This window comes from Hippoglossus stenolepis, chromosome 2 (assembly GCF_022539355.2).
Source record: "Hippoglossus stenolepis isolate QCI-W04-F060 chromosome 2, HSTE1.2, whole genome shotgun sequence".
In the NCBI taxonomy this organism is placed as follows: domain Eukaryota; kingdom Metazoa; phylum Chordata; class Actinopteri; order Pleuronectiformes; family Pleuronectidae; genus Hippoglossus; species Hippoglossus stenolepis.
This window is the reverse complement of record NC_061484.1, coordinates 13769374-13793119: the sequence shown is the minus strand read 5'-3', so window position 1 is coordinate 13793119 and position 23746 is coordinate 13769374. Positions and strand designations below refer to the sequence as shown.

The 23746-nt window shown below is 41.4% G+C and overlaps 2 protein-coding genes across 3 annotated transcripts; one reads left to right on the top strand and one right to left on the bottom strand.

Annotated features, from left to right (window-relative positions):
* The first annotated feature begins 468 nt into the window (after window positions 1–468).
* On the top strand, window positions 469–14333 carry LOC118121055 (phosphoribosyl pyrophosphate synthase-associated protein 1). Of its 2 annotated transcripts, XM_035176699.1 has the most exons (11): window positions 469–1121; window positions 5108–5160; window positions 6173–6239; window positions 7538–7710; window positions 8214–8329; window positions 8466–8521; window positions 8716–8861; window positions 9204–9248; window positions 11617–11687; window positions 12807–12953; window positions 13844–14333. In XM_035176699.1, the coding sequence occupies exons 1-11, from the start codon at window positions 964–966 to the stop codon at window positions 14000–14002; spliced, it is 1191 nt and encodes a 396-aa protein (XP_035032590.1). In that variant the 5' UTR covers window positions 469–963; the 3' UTR covers window positions 14003–14333. The 2 variants fall into 2 exon arrangements, with proteins under 2 accessions (XP_035032590.1, XP_035032599.1); XM_035176708.1 differs by lacking the exon at window positions 9204–9248 and having other exon boundaries at window positions 470–1121.
* A 3004-nt stretch (window positions 14334–17337) lies between these two features.
* Window positions 17338–19007, bottom strand: LOC118121069 (GTP-binding protein Rhes-like). The gene has a single exon (XM_035176718.2). It carries the CDS (start codon window positions 18704–18706, stop codon window positions 18080–18082), a length of 627 nt encoding a protein of 208 aa, XP_035032609.1. The 5' UTR covers window positions 18707–19007; the 3' UTR covers window positions 17338–18079.
* Between the last annotated feature and the right edge of the window lie 4739 nt (window positions 19008–23746).

Below are 23746 nucleotides of genomic sequence, written 5' to 3'. Positions count from 1 at the left end.
ACCATCTCGTCCTATATTCTAAAAAATATATATGTAAAAATAGTATTTCCTCGGTGTAGTGCATTATTTTTTATTTGCATATTCTCATGTCATGTCTAACTGCCTGAAGCTTAAGACAGTGTGTTGTGAAACTCAGGAAAGTGAATTGCCACGTTAATTTGGTTTAAGATTATGACAAACAAATCCCACACACTGCTGGTGAATGAACATTTTTTCATTCTAAAAGAATCTTTTGAAGAATATAATGATATATGCCGCACCCCCCTGTCCCTTTCTCCTCGGGTCCCCAAAGTCCCTGGAGAGGCCCCTGATTTGGGGCAAAAAAAACAACACGATTCGCCACGTTTTTTTTTGGTCATTGCGCTTTAAGATTACGTCATACGACTCCCGCGCACTGATTGGTCGGAGGGCTATCTCTCACGCCCCTCTCGCTTTGACGACCTCTCTGATTGGCTGCTCCAAACGTCACTCTCTCTTCCCCAATGAACGTGTGGCTGTGGCGTGTTTTCCCCTCGCGTCGTTAAAGTTTTGCAGCGGCCACAGTTTGAATGTTTCGCAGCGGACTCAACTCCCAGCGACAGAAACCACGCCGCGGTGTTACGGACTGAGTTCCCCGGAGCTGGAGCTCGTCTCGGGGGGCTTGTGTCGGCGCTGCTGGCCGGTGGGAAGGTGCTCGCTGACCCGCTAACAACCGGAGTTGCTCCCACGTTTACAGGCGCGGAGCAGCGTGCGCTTCTCTTTGTCGGATCTGTTGTTCGTGTTCAGTTTTGTGTTGACGCACCTTCTGCGGCGCTTTCCTTACGGTAGCGTGCGTGTGCGCGGTGGGAGTCGAAACCACCAAGCGCGTCGATTTCAGTGAGAAAACAGTTGTTCCTCCTCTCAGGGTGGTAACAGGCCATTTTGAATGACGGTTTAGTGGGGTCGCACCCAAACAAACACACACACGCATTGCGTTAGCGCAACATGCCCATTAGGCGGTTTGGGGGTCACAGGTCTCTGGTCTCTCAAACCCCTAAGCTGTCGTATGGTTTCGCCAAGATGAACGTGTCAAGAAGTGGATACCGTGTTTTCTCTGCTAACTCCAGCCCCGCCTGCACAGAGCTGGCCAAGAAGATCACAGAGTGAGTGTGGATTTCAAGCAACTCTTTAAACAAGTCCTGGGATCTAATGATGACTCCTCTGTCTTTGGAGAGAGAGACTATACCTGACTGCACATCTGGGCCCAGAGGTTGTGTAGTGTGTTTATGTTGTTTAAAAAGGTTAGTTCACCCAAAAATGAAAATTCACTCTATCTACTCAGCACGATGCCGATGGAGGGGTGGCTGAAGTGTTTGTTTGAGTCCACAAAACCCTTTTTGAGTTTCCGGGGGTAAACAGTGTTGCAGCCAAATCCAATACAGTTGAAGTAAATGGCGACCACTTCTTCAAACGTAAAAAAAACAACATAAAAAAACATAGAATGCCTCCATACTGCTCCTGTGCTGTCATCCAAGTGTCTAAGCCCCGACATTCAAATGCGACTCGAAACAAAGTCATTTATATCACTGAGTCGAATTTGAAAGTCGGGGCTTACGGACACTTGGATGACACCACAGGAGCAGTATGGAGGCATTCTGTGTCTTTTTCTGTTATTTTTACGTTTGAGAAATCGGTCGCCATTTACTTGTATAATTAATTGTATTGGATTTATCTGCAACGCTGTTTACCCCTGAAACTCCTAAAGTGTACTCAAACACCTCACCCACCTCTCCATCGGCATAGTGGCGAGTAGATAAGAGATTTTTCCTTTTTGTGTGAACTATCCCTTTAATGCTGTGCAGTCAGGCTATTCAAACACACAGTCCATCCTTACTAGGACTTTGTATTGACTTTCTTTTTTAGTAGTCGACAGCCTTTAAACAGAGGCTTATCCCTCAACCATGAACAATTCATGCCTTTCCCTAAACAAAACCACAGTTCACATCTTACCACTCACAAGACCTCAGAAATGCAGTCCTCATGAGGTCTACTGGTCCTGACAAGTTCAGTGTTTATGCTGGATAAGGTCCTAAAAAAAGTTGAATAAAAGGAGTACACACACACACACACAGAGGTTCGTGCATCGATCCTATTTAGGACTTTGCATTGACTTCCATTCAAACGCAACCAAACCCTTATCCATGACCTTGACCTAAACCATAATGTAAACTAATACCTTAACCTGACCTTACAACATGCCTTCACCTTCAAATTGAATGGCTATACGCTTAATGACAAGGTCAGTGTTTCCACTGGAAAAGGTCCTAAAGGGGTAACCAGAACAAGCAGACATACACAGTTCGGTGTGGAAATCACAGGGTGACTTGAGTCATGACACTGACACCATCACCCTTTCCGCATGACAATGGCGAAATGGCACAAAAAACATGATCCACCATCAGTGTAGACGAAGAAGATTCACACTCGTGAAACTTGTGCAGGTTCTGAAGTCAAAAGACAATTCTTAACATCACTTAAAATCCTCTTCAGAACTGTTTTCTCAGCAACGTGTCTTTGAGCATTGTCAAAAGTGACATAAAATGTATTATTATTATTAACTGAAATGAAACATTTCCTTACAAAATGCAACTTTTTAATCGCTCTTCAACAGGTTTAACAATAACAGGTAGCGTCTGTTTAAATGACAGAATATGCCTCAACAATGCAAGAAAAACCTTTTCCTCTAAGAGTTCATGTGGTCGTATTGCAAAACCGTTTGTTTATTTGTGGTATTTGAGTACATGGACACTGCACTTCTTTCTCTTCACTTGCAGCTACAACTAAGATTCTCACAAACAAGACCTGTTCTCATCACTTCACAGGTGTTTGTAAAAACTGGCACAGTTTGCATGGGCTGGTCAGATTGTGTGTTGTTTTGGGCTGACCTAAATACCTACTACTCTTTGTTGTCCATGCAGTCTTTTACATTGTTCTTGGATGAGTGTCACATCTAAAAATAATCCGCCTCTTCACCTCCTTTCATTCTAAATTTAACTATTGAGGATAGTCTATTGTTTGTATTGACTCATAAATCATAGCTATAAACCAACCTAGAGTTCCTTCCACTGGTAAATGGCTGCGGTTTGTCCCTTATTTTGGAGTTAGTCTATCGTTTGATGGTGTAGCTGCTGTTTTCATTGGCTTTCACAACCTGTTAATAGTTTGAATTTATTCTGTTATTAATGTAATTTATTTTCTGTTTGACACTTCAGTTAAAAGGAGAATTGACTGAGCCACATGTTTAGGCATTGCAAGGTTCCCTTGCTTTGAATCAAGGGATCATCATTGCCCTTGAAATCGTCACTGTAGATTACCAACAGACTGCTCAGCATTATACAGCGAGAAGGAAAGATTAGTTTTATTTGATTATGACAACCCCCCCCTTTTTTTTCTTCCGGGTGTTCGTGAGGGAGATTCAAAGGAGCTGCCAGTAGGAATCATTATGATGAGAGGAGCACACTGCAGAGGCACGGCTCTGTCTATGAACCAAACAGAGCACAGATACTGTGTAATGGGTGTTACTTTGGTTGTTGTTGTGATTCACGTGGTGTATAGATGGGCGTTGGTTCAGTTCAGTTAAAAAACAAGTTTCACAGAGTATGATCTAAATGGCATGACAACAAAAAGAATAATTTAACTATCGGCTTATGGAAACTATGATCCAGATCTTTAACACCAATATCTCTTCATCTCATTGTTGGCCTACTGGAATCAGGAAACGGCCTTGTGTGTTTTTCTTCTCCCCCCCCCACCCTGCAGAACTTTCAGACGGCCAAGCACAAGTTGCCTTGCCCACCCAGTGAAAAGGAGCTTAGCTTTCTCAGTTTTCATTGTTTGGCAAAATTGCAAAACTTCATAAAGGAGATTATGTTGTTGGTCTGGAGCAGAGTGGCCTTTTCTTCGGGAGCAAAGGTTGACATGAGCACACAGATCATGCAAATGAAAACTGTGCTGAGTATCATTATATTGCACATGTGGTAAATGGGCTGTGTGTAAATACAGCTCTCATGTTTTTACAAGGATGTAATTATTCGCTAAATGTGATGAATAGAATTTTACAGGGCTGCCAACAGATTCGCCTTTGCAACATTCAAGCAGATTTTCCTCGTTGGATAAATGTCTCCAAGAAGAGAATTAACGCTTTATGTGCAGGTCAGGTCTCGTATTAGTTTTTTCTACTTCCACAGTCATAATAGCTTATGGCACAATGTCAAATATTGGAACAAGGCCGGGCCTGAGTGCAGTAAACACTAGGGTGAGGCTCCAGTCGCAGAGAAGCCTGTGTGACCCAGTAGGATCAGTGCAGACTGAACTGACTGGCGGAGCCTCTCTGTGTCACCACGCTAAGTCCTCGCTTATCTGCAGTGCTGCTCAAAGAGCCACCAAGTTCCTTCCCTATAACTGGCTATGTTGTGTAACTGGTTTTCAAAATCAATAGCTTAATTTTCTGCCCAAAGCTCTTTGGCATTTATGAGGCCTGGGCTTGTTCATGAGTTTTATATGATGCGTAACAGTAAGTTAATGTCAGGTTAGCGTGTGTGTGTGTGCCAAGTGCATTTTGATTAGATTTCCTTCTTTGTAACTGATTTTATAATCGTACAAACACACCACTGAACGTAACAGAGCATGACGTTTGTGGGCTTCTCTTAAGGCTGCCGTGTTTTTCTTTTTTTCTTTTGCAAAATGGCTTCTGATAAAAAGTTACCTTGCCAGTCACTTTTATTGTGCTGCTTATAGTCAGAGGAATGTCTCCAGTTGTCAGCATCCTAAGGTTATCAAAGCTCAAAGTGAGTCCTGAAAATGTCTTACCCCCTCTGCCTGATACATGAATCTTCTTTTTTTTTTTGTCACAGTTTGAAAAGTTGTATGATGACTATTTTGATATTGAGTAAACAGATATATATTATTTTATAATAATTGCATAATTTGTTGGTTGCAATTCCCCAGAACCCAAGGCAATATCTTCAAATGTCTGGTTTTCTCAGACAAACTGTTTCCAATGATATAAAACAGGGAAAAGCAACTGATGTCAATGATGAGCTGTTTTTAACACCTAACACTTTACTGTTGTTTTTATTTTTGGCTCCAGACGCTTGGGTGTGGAATTGGGCAAGTCTGTGGTTTATCAAGAGTCAAATACAGGTAAGACTTCAAAATGCCCTCAGTCCCTGATTTCAACTGTGAACGTCAACGGTCCTGTGCAGACCTGGCTCTGTCGTCTGTCCTGAGTGATCTGATCACAAACGGACAGCTCTTAGAAAACAAGTGAACACAAACCCAAGACACATTGAAGACGCGTTCAGAGGAGGCCTGGGCCACACTCTTGTATTAGTGTGAACACAAATGCATCTTAAACTACGTTGAAGAACCGCCTACTCAGTTGACGTCCTCTGACCCTCTACAGTTTCATATAAACCAAAGTATTTTTATACTTCTCAGTGTTTGCCATGCATTGCTTAATTTTTGGTCAGAAACCGAAAGTAAACAAGGATTTCTTCTCTCGCTGTGAACTCCTCCGATGGAGTTTTTTGGCCAGCATTGGTGGAAATACGGATTGTTACGTTAGTTCCCTCTTCTCAGCTAATGTTTCAGTAAAGTGGCTCACACACAAACAATCACACCGCAGACACACAAAACGTGAATCACGAGAGGAGAGTTCACCACACGGCGCAAACAAACAAATTACGTGGCTTGCGAGGGGCTGGACACCATAGTTGGATATCGTAGTTTTTACCTTTATGAAACCGTGACGTTATGAAACCATGGTTTCATGAAATCGGTTAATCCTGACATCCCTAGTCCAGCACATGGATTTGCTCAGCCCCTCTCTCACTCTCTCTCCCTCACTGACACACACACATTGAGAACCCATCTGTATAGTGGAACTAGCTAAAAACAGCATAATCTGGTATTTGTGAAGAACATAACATACAAGTTTATTTAAATATAAAGTGATGAAGTTAGATCACAAGTGGTCACCAGAGACACACACACTAAGCATTCTAATGCCAGGGGTGAACTTGGAGCTGTCCACTTGTGATCAGATCTCTCAAGAATCGAGATGTATGTTGATACCCTAGACAAGCTGATGCTTAAGTGTCGTCTCACTTGACTTTGCTCTTGAACCCACAATGATTGTGTTTTTTTTTTTCAGAGACTAGAGTTGATGTGAAAGAGTCTGTACGTGGACAAGACATCTTTATCATTCAGACCATTCCCAGGTGAGGCTAAAGGATGCTTGTGATGCCTTTAAACATTTACCTATGACCAAAGAATCCTGTCACATTATAGCACGTGTTGAATGTTAATGTTTGTTTTATCATCATCAGCCTGGTTTCAAACAGGAGCATGCAGCTGTTTACAGCAGAAAAAATAAACTCACTATAAACCTGCCGGGCATAAAAAGTTTACAGCTTGATAGCGAGGATAGTGAGAAGTCTAAGAAAACAGAGACTGGTATTTACCTCAAGAGTTGATAAAGACTGAAGAAGATAAAATATCCTGAATATTAGACTCAAATTGTAAGGTTTTTATTGTATTTCTTCTAAATACCGTGCTTTATTATATATGCAAATACCATTTCCTAACGGCTGTCACATATAAGGTTTATTTAACAAACAAAATCTGTTTCCTATCATAGTTTTACACAGCAGAAGTTTCAGTGTCTTTCCTGACAATTAACTGTACGAGAATGTTGTGTATTTTTGACCAGTTTTTTAATATCTACTCATGCTGGCGTTCACATGACTTAAGAGCCTGTGACACAACAGAGCTCACTCTGAGTTCTCAGTAGTTGTGCCAATGTGTCATTACTGCGCTGTTTACTGAAACAAGTCAAAACATCTCTCCAAGTGCTGGGAGTATTTTTTATTTCACTGTATAAAATCTTTGTGCATTCACTTAACTGGAAGCTTAGAGTCCAAATGTATTTTTGTGGAACCGGGAAGGCAACACTAACTCTGGCCATCAGCCTTGTTCATCAATTATTTGCGACGACCGAGAGAAGCATGCTCTGAAAGATGGCCAGAGGTCACATCACATTTCTGAGTTTCCTATACTGAGCGTGTGCAGATCCAGCAGGTCACTGACCTGCCTGTGTGGTGTCATCTCTGGTTTCAACAAGCTGTTCAGGCCAAAATGGCTACACACAGTGTCTTGTTACACTGACAACAGCACTGCACCTTTCTGAAGTAGTGAAACTGTGCCTTCGTCAAAATAACAGCCGTCATATTGGATGATTTAAATCTCACGTCACAGGACAAACTAAAGCCATTGAGGACCTTTGCTTAAAGGTTTTCTTGAACATAATTCAACAGGCATTTTAAGATTCCTTTTGGTTTGGCGCTCGGAGGAAAAACAGGATAATGTGCAAATAAACCAGAGTAAACTAAAGTACAAAAATAGCCTGTGGAATTTATTTGCAGTGAATTATGCAAAGATGATCTTGAAAACAAACACCGTGCTTTTTTGCGGGTTATGATTTCTAATGCAGTCTTGAATTGAATGTGTTGTTTTTCAGAGATGTCAACACGGCCATCATGGAGCTGCTGGTCATGGCTTACGCCCTGAAGACGTCCTGTGCCAAGAACATCATCGGGGTCCTCCCCTACTTTCCTTACAGCAAGCAGTGCAAGATGAGGAAGAGAGGATCCATCGTCTGCAAGCTGCTCACATCCATGTTGGCTAAAGCTGGTATGGACTGCATGTTGAAAACACAGACTCAAGTTTCCTACACATAACAGTGTACAAATAAACACTTATTTATAAAACAGCTTCAGGTCAGGTGGTACATTCTGTGTTTTAACTTGTTAACAATCAAAGATGGATTGTACAATAGCTAGCTCACATGTTTTCACTGTAGATCAGCATATGGGATATTGTTAGCTACAAAATGCCAATAGATTGACTGCTTCTCTAATCCAGGTATCAAAATACGGCTGCTGATCTTAAAATGTTTAAAACTAAAGAGAAAGATTTTGCTGTGTGAAAGTAGAGAGAGTAGTGGTGCTAATACTGAGGAATCGTCAATATATTTTATAATTTTATTTATTTATAGATATTGATGCCTTGTTGGAAATTAATGCAGATTACGGACAGAAGGCTCCGTTAATTTCCATACACGTATCCAGCATTGGGTATGAATGACAGTTCTGAAGCCGCACCAGCTCATGTTACATATGTCTGTGTGACCGCAGGGCTAACTCACATCATCACCATGGACCTCCACCAGAAAGAAATCCAGGGCTTCTTCAGTTTCCCTGTTGACAACCTAAGAGCTTCACCTTTCCTCATCCAGTACATCCAGGAAGAGGTGAGGATACATTACACTGACTGTACACATGACGTGCCTTTTGTCACAGAAGTGATCATTTTTCATTAAAGTTTGAGCTAATTCTATTTCTATTAAGATCAAATGTTTTAATAATATAAATGTTTGTTTTCCTCAGATCCCAGACTACAGAAATGCCATAATTGTTGCTAAATCCCCTTCAGCTGCCAAGAGGTAAGAAGAGAAGATCACTGAAGTTACAATGGATTGTTTCATTCACGTCTCACTCTTACTGCACTTGTGTCTTTTTCTGCTTTGTGTGTATATTTAAGCTTCTTTGCAAACTTCCATCTGCTCCCTCTTGCCTTACGTAGTTGTTTGCATGTGTCATCTAACAGTTGGGTGTCTGTGTGTTTTGTTTTTCTCAGAGCTCAGTCCTACGCTGAGAGGCTGCGTCTTGGCCTGGCTGTGATGCACGGGGAGGCCCATCACTCAGAGTCGGACATGGCCGACGGTCGACACTCTCCCCCCTTGTCCCGCACCACTACTGGACACACTGGCCTAGAGCTACCATGTAAGACACACAACAAAACAATGTGTCTGCTCAACCATTTCTGTCTCCTCTTGTTGTGTCTTTGCTTTTGTGTAACCTTTTTATAGATTTATTTCCTTCCTCATCTCATCTTGTCTGCTCTCTTTAGCTGAACTTACCTCCCACTCCTCCCTCCCTCCGCTTTAGATTTCAAAGGAGGGCTTCTTACCTCTGAATACAGCTGCTTTGGGATTTAGAACCTCCTCTTCAGAAAGTGATGACCAGTTTTCTTTGGGCACCGATCAGTGCCGTGTCATTTTTTTGTCTGTCATATGTCTAACTGTACCTTTTAATGTTTTGTACCATCCTATCTTTTTGCCACAGCAAGCAGCAGACATCATGTCCCATTTCCTGGGATAGAGCTCCCAAGTATGATCATGATGCTTGAATCCATTCCTGCTTTACTGTTGATTGTTTACTCCTCCCTGCATGGAACGACAGAATGAGTCACTGAGGGCTTCTGGAAACACAGGAAGTACACTGTGAATGGACCTATAAGAGGTGTTTTACCTCTGTCACCTGGAGGGAACAACAAAACAAAAGAGGATGGGGGACCTATCGGGGGTGACTCTTGCCCTTCAACCAGTGTCAGCAGTGACCAATGGAGGCATTTCTTATAATTCCTGTCTGACTCTGAATGATATTTATTTTCCCGTGGGATAATTTGCCTTTTTCTATTGTTGCTTATAGGTGTTGCAATGAAACTGGCCACAGCACAATATACTCAGAGGTTCAGTCGTGTATGTAGTTCAGCAAAGCAGAGTCTACACAGAGTCCACAATTGCAGGTCTCGTCTGAAAGCAGCAAAGCCGTTAACCCATTTTGTGGATTCTCGCTGGAGCTGAATAAAAGCTGTGTTTTGAAATTGATGATTAATTTCACACACTGACCCTAGCTTACTGCTCAGGCTTTTAAATAATCTAGGAAATGCATATATTTCCAGGTGTTCTCTTAGCCAGAACTTTATCTGTTCAGCAGCAGAAATGCAAGTGGCATGAATTAAACCGGGCACCTTCGTTCTAGCAGAAAAGGAAATGAAACACGTGGAGCCTGTGTGTTCCGGGTCTGTCCACCCTACATACGAGGCTGTGGGCGCTGCAGATTTAGCTATTAATGCCAATCAGTTTCTCCTTTGAAGACCCACAGTGTCTTCCTGGGTTTGCTCTTTTTAATGCCTCTCCACTGTCTACGGCCAGTGCGCTCAGGCATTATGTTTTTGGGTTGTCCATCCATCCATCCATCCATCCCAATCTTGTGAACACTATCTCAAGAACGCCTTGACGGACTTTCTTCAAATGTGGTCCATGTGTTCAGTTTGACTCCAGGATGAACTGATTCGATTTGGGTGGTCAAAGGTCAAAGTTATGGTGGCCTCACAAAACATTTTTGGCCTCTTGAGTAAACCTTCTGGGGATTTCTGTTTCAAGTTTTGAACAGTTTGGAAGATGAACTCATTTGATTTCCGGGGTCAAAGGTCAAGATGACATTTGTCAAAGATAATAAATGTAGACACTACACTGGTTAGTGGAGGCAAACAACTGCATTGTGGTAATTGTAGTTTAATCAGGGAAAGGGAATTTTGTCATAAGGGATAGTTTGTCGAAAACTGGAAATTCACCGCTATGCCGATGGAGGGGTGGGTGAAGTGTTTGAATCCACAAAACACTTTTTGAGTCTCATGGGTAAACAGTGTTGCAGCCAAAGTGCCCCCTCCTTCAGATGTAGTAAAACAACAGAATTTTTACTTTACTCATTAGTGGTGAGTGTGTAATGGGTGAATTAAAATGTTTCAGTTAACTATCCCTTTAAGTGTCACTGATAGTTTTTGGAAGCCCTCAGTGTCTCATCCGCTCAGTTGAAATGATTTTGGTTCTTGTGAAATGAAATGTTATTCCTGGAGTGAGAAATGGACTTTATGACTACCGCCCTTGTGCCTTTTTACCCAGTAGATACCTGAGACATATAATTGAATAGCAGTATTTGTCAAGACTCATTCTAATTAATATTCTTGATAGGTTTGATTATGAAGTAGAAATTTTCTATTAATTATTGTTAACAGAATCATGCTAAGCAACCGTATCGAGGTTATTCCATTTGAAATACATAAAAAGGTTTTACATTTTAAAAAGTTTGCACAGAGGCTTTCCTTGATGATTTTGTGATGAATTTGGAGACTGATCTTTTGAATGAGCCTTGTTTGGCAGAAGGTTTTTGAGGTGGGGACCCTCCAAGTCAGATGTGGTGGGTTCTAGACATGGATTGACTATTCTTTAAAATCCTTAAAGATCATAACTTTGAAAATTAGTTTAAATGTGGCCAACTAGATAAGCTCCAAGTTAAAGTGTTCTTGGAAACAGCTCTTACGCGTTTTTTAATTTCTTAAAAACAGCATTTCTTAGATTTTAAACAATGGTCGATCCTGGTCTGTGGTTTTGAAAAAGGCTCAGTTCTACACCCACTCGTTCATCTAACACAGTTTAAACTCAAATCTTAAGACTTAAGTTTTTGAAGTTGCTGTTAGTGGTCTTTAACGGTGTCCGCTCATTGGATTGGTGCTGTGGTAGCTGGAAACTTGTTGGGGGTCGAGCTGTCTTGCATGATGTTTTTAAATCAATGATCTTCTCCCCAAATCCCCCTAACATTCCCTCCCCTCAAGAATGGGCTCCTTATTTGAGGGCTGCTGGACAGACCTCACTTGCTGTCCTGAAATGATTGTTCTTTCATCTGTGTCTTTCAGTGATGATGGCTAAAGAGAAGCCGCCAATCACTGTCGTTGGAGATGTAGGAGGACGAATCGCCATCATTGTTGTAAGACCTCAAGCTTTTATGTTTCTTTTAATCAAGTGATAAATCCGTTGACTCTACTAAATGTAGGACCTCAGAAAAACGTTGTGATGGAAAGATACAGGGTGAAGACTAGCTTTGATTATTGAGTTATCTACAGCCTTTTTTGGACACAAACTCAGGAAAGTGTTTGGACAATTGTGTCCAGACATTCTCCAGTCTTAACCTTTCACACATGAAGAATGCAGCAGGAGATTGTCCAGGTCAGGCATGTTCACAACAACAGAAAAATGTCCTGTGTGAGGAGAGGGATGGCGTCTGTGTAGAACAAGCAGGAGCCAGGACATTATGTATAAATTACACGGCTGAAGGGGTCATTTGTGTTTTTGTTTACAGCACATTGACACCAGCGTTGGCTCTCATCACAGAAAGCTCTCGAATCTTATAGACAAAGAATCTTGGAGACTAAGAAGTTTACGTCTGTTTCAGCGTCCTCTTCTCGTATGACACCACTTTTTCCTTAGATATTTGTAGTCTTTTGCGTCCGTCATCTGTTAGAAACTTCCTCTCACATGTTCCTGTTGTATTCTAACATGGGCTCACTCAGATATTCTCCAGACATTTCACTTGGGGCCTGGCAGGAAAATTTTGGACAATGTCCCCCACCAACTTTCGTAAGACATTTGCATTCTCACATCCAGCCCCTGGGGATAATTTCAGTGGATTGTGAAAGCAGCACATGTCATAAGAGTCAAGCTGCCACAAGGTTGCTGAGTTGTTACATAAAAAAAATATACCAAATCATGTCTGTGTGGACTAAATGTACAAATATCTGTTTGTTCACAAGAAATCTTCACAGGGAGTCTCTAGCTTAGGAGTTTGCTTGTGTGGACGTATGACAGCTTGTTCTTCATGCAGCCGTTTAGTAGTTACATTACAGAGGTTAGGAGACTTAATTGTTGATAAAGACGGTTGTCACCAGATATCAGAGCATGGCAAGGTCACAGAAAAAATAAGTGTCCGAAATATTCAATGCTGAACGTAGTTGGTTCTTAAAGAGTTTTCAATCCATCCAAATACATGTTTCTTCCTTTCCTATTGTTTGCGGCTGTTTAATCCCAAATCCTGCATTCCCTCTCTCAGGATGACATTATCGATGATGTGGAGGACTTTGTGGCAGCAGCAGAGATCCTGAAGGAGAGGGGAGCCTACAAGATCTACATCATGGCCACACACGGCCTCCTGTCTGCAGATGCGCCACGACTCATAGAGGAGTCTGCAATTGATGAGGTAAAGTAATCAATAGTGGATGGTGTGTCATCTCGTCTTCTGTTACTGACGTTAACATTCAACGGTACATGCAAAATTGTGGGTTTAAGATGTTTAATGACAGTAAAGCTGACGAGGAACTACTAAACTAATCTTATCAATTCATTCAAAAAATATATACCTGAAAATAAGAGGCTGAGAACAGCAACAGCAGAAACGATAATGCAATTCCTTCTCAACACGGCACATAAGCATTTTACCTTTCGACTTGGTTTGTATTTCTATCATTTCTGAAACAAAGAATAGTGCCAGTCTTTTTGCTATGTATCCTTCCGAATTTATTTTATAAGAATTAATTTTTTTATACAAGCACTTGTTTTATAGATTATCTTCAAGCATATATATATATATATATATATATATCTGTATCTGTTTCAGGGAGGTACAGAGCTTGACCTAAAAAAACACTGCACATAACACAATCAAGTGTTTTTTTTCTCCTGATGACACGTGAACTGTGTGACATCCTGTTGACGAATGCATTGGCCTTCGTCAGTGTTCATTATTATGAATAACACATTTTCTCTCATTAACTGTAATGGTAAGATGCAGTATGAAAACTGGCTTTATTGGGGAATGAGAGTGAGGTTTTCACTTATTAAATCTTTACGGTTCTTAGTTTGATGTATATGTTTATTTATTTGATAACATTTAATACAGAATTTGTCCTGCACCTATTATGTTCCCGTGTTTCACCTCACACAGCTCCACCAATCAAATGTTCATGAGTTAAAGATGTATACATTTTCAGAAAGTGGAGTACAGACGAAGATCCTTAGCTGGTTCAAAAATCTGCCTGTTTCATTTTGAGACCTGAAACTGATTCTAGCACTGTTGTGTTGCGCCTCCAGGTGGTGGTGACCAACACTGTTCCTCATGAGGTTCAGAAGCTGCAGTGTCCAAAAATCAAAACCGTGGATGTCAGTATGATCCTAGCCGAGGCCATCCGCCGCATCCACAACGGAGAGTCCATGGCTTATCTGTTCCGCAACATCGCTGTGGACGACTGAGGCAACACGCACACACACACATTTACATTCCTGTACTCACCAAAAAAAACACATTACCAAGCACACACACACACACACACACCGAGGACCAAGTATCCCCTCTCTGTTTTAAACGGTTGTTGTGCTTGTTTTGGTGATAAACATGCCGACAGGATTTGTCTGTATTTACTGCATGTTACATATGAAGCAACTGAAACGCTGTTTCCTCTGATGTGTCACATAGTGGAACTGTACCAACAATACACACTGTTTCACTTCACTAATATATGCTTCCCACCATCTGCAAGCACATAATGTATCATGGCAAATAAAACTATTCTTGGGTGAGAAAGCTTCTCTCGTTTGTTTTCACCCTGTTGGTTTTAAAAGGCAAAATCATGGTTATAGTTGAGTAATTGGATAACAGCAGCACAGCTGGTGTTCTAATGAACGAGCAGTGGAAGTAAGTCAGAAATTTAACGGTTTTACACTGGAACCAAAACTTTCGGTAGCAGTTTCAGTCACATCTGAGGCCGCCTGCTTCATGAAGCATGGCAGAGCAAGAAAACTCTTTTCACATTATTTAGCTGCAGTTAGAAGAAAATGCTCATTAAGCTGTAACGGCCTGTGCCAAAGAGCTCTGCATAGCATGATGTTTTGTCACTAAATAGTTGCAATATGTTATATCATTTATCAGGAAACACAGCACGGTTAAAGATTTAATGTCAGCAGGATGCAGGGATTTCATTTTGGCAACATTCCTTTTTTATTACATCCTGCTGTTTGATTTATTTGACACAAATAGTAAGTTAGATAGATAACATTTCGATGGATACGTTTATTGGACAAACAGCGGTAACTAGTGATTTCCTATGCACTGCAGATCTGAGGCTTTCTAATGCTACAAGACTGAATACAATTTTGGGTGATCAAGTGTAAAAGCATTAATTCCCTATTTTTGATTCTAACTGTCTCACACATTGACACATGACCTACAAAGTGTACAATTAGACAAGTGACACATTATACAGTTATTTTTACTGTGCTATTTCTACTCAGGCAGAAAAAAACAGCATAGCGGAGACTTGAATACAATTCAACTTACATGCAGGCAACACACAGACTGCTAAACGTTGCTTTACAGTAATGCTTCTGCTGTTTTCTGTCCAGGACCCTGAACTTGTTCTAAACGCCTCAGAGTTGCTTAAATCTGCTGAGGAGCTTTGACCAAGTCCAGGGGCGACGACATCTGAGAAGCAAGAGTCGAAAACAAAATCCGAGTCCGTCATAAGCATAATGCTGCAGTGAAGCTAGTCTGTTAAATAGCTGCTGTGACGTCCTCATACATCCCCCCCCTCACAACTCATGTAAAGTAGAGCTCAGTGTTACGAGACGTCAAATACACACACCTGCATGACTGTGAAACTGCTACGCCGCCGTCTTCGTGCAAATGAACGAGAGCCAAGTGCGGAAGAATGTTTAAATGTGGCCTGAAAGAGGAACTGCCCGCAAACGTTTACTCTGCCACTTCCTCAAATTAAAACAGGAAACTTCAGTCTAATCTGATGGATTGGGGGAGGTTGAGGGAGGGGGGAGCTCTACCTGAGCACCACAGTGGTCCCCGCTCGGCTTGTTGCGTTTAGAGGAACCGTGCACAGCGATTTCAGGAACTTCACAAAGATCCATTTAGTCAACCGGTTATTCAGGAGTAGTGTTTGAACGGCCAAGTTAAATGTCGTAATGTTGAATTCAGTTTTTTTTTTGCTTTACTTTGACCCTTTCCCCCTCAAGCTTGGAGTCTGTTTGCAGTGTTTACACTGCCTCTTTAATTTCTATGTCTCACCTGCTTGACTATTAAGTTGGAATCATTTTCCAGAGTGAAATTTATTTTAAATCATTATCATTTTTACCTCCATCACAGAGGTTATGTTTTCACCCTTGTTTCTTTCTTTGTTGGTTTGTATGTTTGTTTGTTTGTTTGTTTGTTTGAAAGCAAGATTTCACAAAAACAACTGAACAGATTTCCACAACTTGGTGGAAGGGTGTGGTGAGGGCAGAGGGCAGAGGGCAGATCCAGGACATTTGTTATCACTCTCTGCATTTTTGGAAATGTTTACTGATTTTCCCAGGGAATAATTCATGGATGTAGAAGGATAAAAACACATTTAGGGAATTAATATCTATGAGTGTGTCCTTTGGTGCTGCTTGATTGACTGTAAGGGGCTGTTGGGCCTCGGTGGAGGTGTGAACTCAACTGAGTCATTCTAGTTTAAAAACTGCAAACCTAAATGTATGCAACGGTTCAGAACAGGCCTCTGAAATACATAAGACCCATTAAGTAAGTCCAGTTGCTCCTGACTGATCTGATGAGCAATAACATCACACTTTCTCTTTAGAACTCAATGAAACCTGAGAATATGAACCAAATAAAATGAGGTCTGTGTCGGCTTATCTGAATTTAAAATGTAGACAAAAGCACTTTACCTAAAACCTCAGATGTTCACATGTGAGCATGAGTATAAAAACATTCTGCATCTCTCACTCAGAATTAAGTCTAAAGGTTTAGGTTGAAACGTCCTCGGAGGCACCACAGTCTACACGAGGGCTACACACTGAGCTGTGTGCGTCTTGCACCAACAGATGGCGACAGAGGTCTTAAAACTATTGGATGCAGACGGAGAAGAAATCTAGAGCTCAACCAATTTTTTCGCACTTTTTCATTTTCTGTTCACTTTAAATTTTTACTTATTGTTTGACTCACTTGTTGCAGTGAAATAGATACCAGCCAAAACAAGATGTGTTGTCTGACGGACACAGTGAACATTGGTGGGATCATAATATAATAATCAGTTTTCATGCTTCTGTAAATCATGCCTACTGACAATTCTCTTACTGACATATTTCACAGTCAGAGCTTTCACTTCTAATAGTAATCAGATAGTAATAACTAAATTCTTATAGTTGGATCATGATTTCTACCTGAATGAACCTGGATACGTCTTCCTCTTCTGACTTTATACTAAAAGTGACTGTTCTGCTTTTGACTTCTTGAAGAAGGCAGCTGTTGAATGTTTTAGAAATATTCACAATTCTGATTTAGGTCATATCACAAGGATATGTAAAAATTGGATGTTCATAATTAAATTTTACATTTAAATCAATTGACAGCAAGATGTCCCATGTCCTTATGTTGTGTTCTTTCATTTAGTTGTATATATATTACCCTTTGTCACTGACAGTAATTAATGATCAATTTATTATTTAGATGAACTCAAATCCTTTACATAATTATGTATAAAACGGTGAACTTGTTTCTCAGCTCTTTATACATAAAGTTACACATTTTACACAACAAATGTAATTTTTTGTCTTTTATTCCACATTTACATTCACATTCCACCGATATTTGTCATATAAACAGCAAAATAATATTTGTGATAATATGAAATGATACAAAATATTTGAATTTATAAAAAAAAAAAACATCATTTTTTTAATGGTCAGTTCAAAAATGAAAAAGTGCATTTGTAGCTACACGTTTGCGTTTCGCACATTTGGTTAAACATAAGAGTAATGACACGCTTTAAATGGCAAATTGAGATTGAATACAAACGGTTGTAAACAGTATGTTATGCTACAGGTGAGAAGGTAAGTTAAAAACAGTTTACAAGAGAAACACAAATTTGGCACAAACCACAACATAGATGTCTTTGTCTCAGTAAACAGTTTGTCAGCAACAGTCCAAGATCCTCAAAGTTGAGTTTCATAAATTCAAAAGCTCTACATTGATCTAAACACCAGCAGCATGTCACCAAATAAGCAGCAACAACGTTACATCAAGTAAACGACTGAGAAATGAATGTGTCTCCCTTCAGTTCCAGTTCAGTCTTAACACCGTTCTGCTCCTCGGTTTCTTTTCCTCTCAGCTCTCAGAGGAAGTTTGTCCAGATCGCTTATCGCAGATCAGGCAGCTCGTCACTTCACACCAACACTGACAGACGTCCAGCAGCTGTCTGTTGCACAGCGCACCGTCCATCTCTTCATCTTGTCTTCGTCCCCTCTTTAAGAAACAACCCACGTCTCCTTCTCTGCCTCCCATTATGACAGAATGCAACTGTTGGTCTTGTTCATCGGCGGCCGGAAGTTGGTGTCCTTCGGGAAGGTCTCCCTGCGTCTTCGCAACGCAGGGCTGAGGCGGCAGGGGAGGTTCGCCTGCTGCAGGAGCTCCTTGAACACTTCCACCACGTTGGAGTTCTCCTTTGCCGAAGCCTCCAGGTAACTGTTGTTCCAGTCCATCTCCACGGTCGACAGCACGTCATCGCTGGACACCTGGCGCTCCTTATCCCGGTCCACCTTGTTCCCCACCACCACGATGGGCGTGTACTTGTCCTCCTTGATCTCCAGGATCTCATCTCGAAGGCTCTTGACAGCCTCCAGTGACTCGGGGTCATCCACGGCGTACACCAGTGCAAAGGCGTCGCTGTTTTGGATGGAGAGCTTGCGCATGGCAGGGAATGAGTAGCTGCCACTGGTGTCCAGGATCTCCACCGTGATCTTGACCCCGCCGATGTCGTACTCCTTGCTGTGCAGCTCCTCCACGGTGCGCCGGTGTTTGGGCTCGAATGTGTCTTGGAGGAAGCGTTGGATCAGGGCCGTCTTACCCACTCCTGCCGCCCCCAGAAACACTATACGCACATGGGTCTTCTCCTTCACCTCCAGGGACATGCTGGCTTTTGTTTTTTTGGGGCCAAAATAAAGAAAATGTCCCCAAAACAGGCTGTTTACTCACTTCCTCTGAGAGCTTACAACAAATGACAAATGTCAACACTCTGTCACTGACTTCTTCCTCTCTAAGCAGTTCTCCTTTAAACTGTCCCCTTCAGCACTTTCTCCTGTGTCCTCTTTTTGAGCATCTTTACTTGCCTCTTTTTTCACCTGTCAGATTTTCTTTTTCAAGCTGGCGGCAGCTCACTGTCAAAGCTCCTCAAAGATGCTTTATTCTGTGTCTCCGATGTCACGAGCAGCCTTTTATGCCTGTTTTGGTGAGAGAGCTTCCATGCCCTCCTGCAGTTGCAGCCAATCAGCAGAGGGCAGCCTGTTGGAAGTGGCGGCCAATCATGGCAGTGCATGCAAATCAGTACACAGGGTACAATTCAGTGGGAGAGAGGTGGTGATATCTAAGGAGAATAAAAAGAAGACAGAGCGTGGAAAATACTCTTAAGCCCCATCTGCCCAATGTTCTTATGCCTCTTATGTGACCGTGCAATGAAACATGCAGACATGGAGTATCAGAAAATATTTTGAAATGACCATTTGATCAGGTCAATGCAGCAAAGAGTTCAGTATTTCCACTGTGCTTTTAATGTTAGATCCACCGCCCCTATTGGACCATCCCATAAATAAACAAACCGTTATCAAACTAAAGGATGTGTCATGAATCCTGATGATTTCAGCTCTGACACATGTTCATATCAACATATACTTTGCTGAAGTCTGCAGCAAGTCACTGCAGTAAAGAGCCTGATGGTGACAGGAATGTAAAGTAGCACATCAGGTAAGTGATGAATTATTTACTTCCTGGATCCTTCGCACATAAAATGTGTATGACCACAGTATATAAAAGTATGGATATTTAACATTTACATAATTGTCGCATGAACACACTGGTTTCTCATTCTGAAAAACCCGATCGATTTCTGTAATGACCTTTGCCAAGGAGGTTACGTTTTCATCAGCGTTTGTTTGATCGCAGGATTTCTCAAAAACTACTGTACGGATTTTTCCATGAAATTGTGTGGGGGGGTGGGGCACGACCCAAGAAAGATTAATTACATGTTGGAGCAAATCCAGATAAATTAGCATGTGTATGTGCTCTCTGAGTGACCCTCTAGTTCCGTTTATATTACTGTATTTGCTGTGCATATTGTAAGAAGGTTTAGGACTAACGTTTGTTAACGTGGAATGTAAAACCACAGAAAGTAACTTTGACAGATGAGGGGCCAAACCCAGGGCAGTTTCACCAGTGGCTCTCAACGATCTCCTAGTTGTATGAATGCTCGAGTAGTGAGAGGAAAGTCACAAAAAAAAACAAAAGCCTGAGCTCAAACTGTGATCATCTTCCTGTGGTGTTCATTCTGTGTTAAGAGAAAAATCCTTTTCATGCGTATCTGTCCTTAAGCTGATCACATTTTGAGAGCGGCTCATAGATCGGTTCAGTCACAGATGGCAATGCATGACTTGGATGAATCACCTTCAGCCGTCCTTGGTGTCCAATTAGATACAATGCTTTGCCTGTAGGCGTCTGTGAACGACTCCTGCCAACTTCCAGTTTTTCCCCAGAGTTTATTCTGGAGGAGTGAGCCTGACTCGTGATCCTCCTAAATGTCTCCTGAGACTGACGACACCTTGCAGACTGTGACTCTCTCTGCCTTGTTAGGTTGGGCAACAGCGTGGAACTACGATAAGCCCCAGGGAACTCTGTGCCCCCGACCCCGCTGTCTGACCAACGCACACTTTTAATATTCACTCACACACTGTGTCCCTAGGGGGCGGCTGTGTGTGATGGGCAGTAGAACAGAGAGAAGCACTGCAGGAATGTTAGATGTGGACTTCCCCCGCCCTGACACGGTGTGAGGAACGACGAGGACCGCAGTCGCTGTCTCTGTGGAATTTAAATCAGTGATTCTCCACGAGATTGTTTTGACTGTAGAAAAATGTAGGAAATGACCAACTGATGTAGTTGAACACAAAGGAAAAGTTCACAGGCGACAATAACATGACAACACTTGTTGGCTCACTTCCCCTTTGGCTGCCTCCGTTTCAGGCTCACTGTCACACTCGTGATTCTCTGTATTTCCTACTATGACACGTTAGCTGTGAAAAAGGGCTGTTGTAATGTAAGTGCATCTCTTGTAGGGGGTAAGAACTCAAAAAATATATATAATAGAGTAAAAACTGAACCCAAACTATCCTCATCGAGACCGTTCCTTTTTGTGTCTCATATCCCCACAGCAGTCTGTTGTATTTCTATTTACGGTCATGCTGCCCTGTGGCGATAATAATGACCAGATGGCTTCGCCTGTTCAGCTCTGCGTTGTGCTAAGAAGAAACACTGCTGCACATCATTGGCCTTAAATTCAAATGCACACCCTCTAGGTAAATATATCTTTATTATACAGGCTGTGTTTATTTCTGGATATAACTTTTCTAAGTCGTGTTGGTGGATGCGGAATTATTTCTGTGTGTTTTATCCTCTCTTTCATTATCTGCTCTGCTATGTTTTGTCCACCTGTTCAGTTCCCATATGCTCTGTTGATATGATCGGTGTTACACTGTTGCACTGTGTGTGTGTGTGTGTGTGTGTGTGTCCTTGTCCTTTACCACAATTACGCAAAAACTATTTTATCTGCATCTTCACTGGTAAAATACCACTGTGACTGTGTATTTTTTTTTTTTTTTGCTGATGCTTTAACCTTTTTTACGTACAAGCCTGAGACCTGTCTTTTGAACAGATAAAGTTGATTATTATTAGTTTCCCATGTGTGTTTATTTAAAGGCGGTGTGCTGTCGGCTGTGGGCCCCTTGTGTGCTATGGCTCTGTATATAGATAGAAAGTGGCCTGTGTATTAGCCCCTCTGCCCGAAAGGTCTGTGTCTACATTCCTGTGGGAAATAATGTGCTGCACTGTCATCCTGTCAAGATGATGCCACAAGATGATGGTGTTGAAATTTGACAGATGCCAAACATAGATGTTGCCCTATACGTGAATCAACCTTCAGTGTGACCGTAGTATCCTCTCCCTACGTCTGCTGGGGGGGAAGGAGGACACGAGAGGTTTTTTTGTAGGTACAAAGATGACTTAGTAATATAATGAAACCATAAAATATACATTCTCCTTTAACATAAACTCCATAAAGTCAAATGGACGAGTAGGTTATTTAGGGATCATGGTATTTCGTTATTTACATGTGAATTGAAAAGTCCCCCCAAAAAGTCTAAAATTCAACGTACTTAATTTTAGGAGTTAAAAGGTAAGAATTTTATATAAATTATTATATAAATTATGAGTTGCTGGTCTTTAACACAACATTTTGCTGGTTAACGTCTCAAACATTATTGCATTTTTTTTAACTCTGTCTTTCAATTTATTCAATCATTAAAATTATATTTATGCTTGATTATGTTCACAGTTCTGTTTTGCTTGTTTGCCAACGTCAACCAATATCAAACTTTATGGTGTTTTATGGATTCATGTTGGTGCAATAATTATGCTAGTTCATATCCCAACACTGAAACATCTTCAGTGTGGCACATGTTTGCCCTCTCTCTGTTTCCCTTCACGTGAGACTGAAACATAAGCAGATAATTAATCGCAAAAAAGCAGAAAAAAAAAATCCTTCTCCCATTCTCGTTCATCATGTGTCCTGCAGGTCACACTGAGGCTATCTTTCTATTTATAGGGCTCCATTTGTCCTGCGTCTTAACTGCTTAGGGATTCAGGGCGCTGAGGCTTGATATCACCTCTGGAGTGATTCTCAGTGCTCTCTGACCGTTGCTCTCCCTTTTCCCCTCCCAAGTCTTTCTTATTCAAAGAGATAAGCGCTGTTTCCTGAGGCCGTGCACACTCCTTCAGCCTCTGTTGCTCTGTTATATGTTTTAGATATTCAAGCATTTTGACTAACTTTTAAGCTATTTGAAGAGCAAAGATATGGAAATAAAAAATGTTACCGATGAGAAAAGAGTAAAATCAAGATATAATAAAACATTATAAAATAAAATGGATGGTATGATCAGAACTAGGACAAAAATATTGTCTCTAAGAGAGATTTAAAAGAGGAGAGGGAGTCTGCCAGACAGATCTCCTCGGGGAGATTGTTGTCTGTCCACAGAGTGAGAGCCCGGTCACCTTTGGTCCTCCGCTGAGGACCTCAGATTATGACCGTAATGGTGTCAAAAGATCTGAAATGTCCAATGTGCAAGTCCAGAACAGCCTTAAAAGTCAACAAGACAATCTTAAAATCAATTCTAATTTACTGGAGGCCAGTGAAGAGAAGTTCAAACAGATCATATTCTGTCTTTCAGCAGATATGGTGAGGAGTCTGGTTACTGTGTTTTGGACGAGTTGTAATTAAAGTTGGCTCAGGCAGGTGAAGACAGAATTGTATTACGCCGGCTGTGAACCCGGCATTGTACTGTAATCCGAGAGGAAGTGAAGGTGTGACAGACAATTAGGTTTCTTGTGGATAAAAACATGGACAACTGTGTTTAAATGCTTATTTAAGGTGAATGATGATACATTGACAAACATTTTGACGAAAACCATAACAGTTTAAAATATGTATCATGAAATCCCAAACCCAAAAGCAGCTCCTCTCATGGTGCATCTCCCTCACAAACCTGCACGAGTCTCGCAGAGTAATTAACTGGCCCTTTTGATCAGCACCACAGCAGAAAGATTAAAGAGGCTGACAGAAGATCACCAGGGAGTTTTACTGAACAAACATCCATCTGCCCGGCCAATACAGTGCAATAAGCTGCCTGAGCGTATTACATGCATCTCTTGGGTAATATAACCAACCCGAAATCCACAGTGCTTTAACAGCATCCTTTCAATCAATGAGAAAATTCAAAAATGAATGGGCCTGAATTATTCATACTCGTATTGTGTGGATGTGGGGTTCTGGTATGTGAGCCGCCATGCCTGGAAATATAACTCATATGCATTATGGTAATATGTGGTTTTCTACAGCTACAACGGCCGAATAC

Coding starts and splice junctions, on each gene's coding strand:
- LOC118121055 (XM_035176699.1), top strand. CDS start 964: ATGCCCATTAGGCGGTTTGGGGGTCACAGGTCTCTGGTCTCTCAAACC. Junction 8,862..9,203: donor CACTGGCCTAGAGCTACCAT/GTAAGACACACA, acceptor TTTTTGCCACAG/CAAGCAGCAGACATCATGTC. Junction 11,688..12,806: donor GACGAATCGCCATCATTGTT/GTAAGACCTCAA, acceptor TCCCTCTCTCAG/GATGACATTATCGATGATGT.
- LOC118121069 (XM_035176718.2), bottom strand. CDS start 18,706: ATGTCCCTGGAGGTGAAGGAGAAGACCCATGTGCGTATAGTGTTTCTG.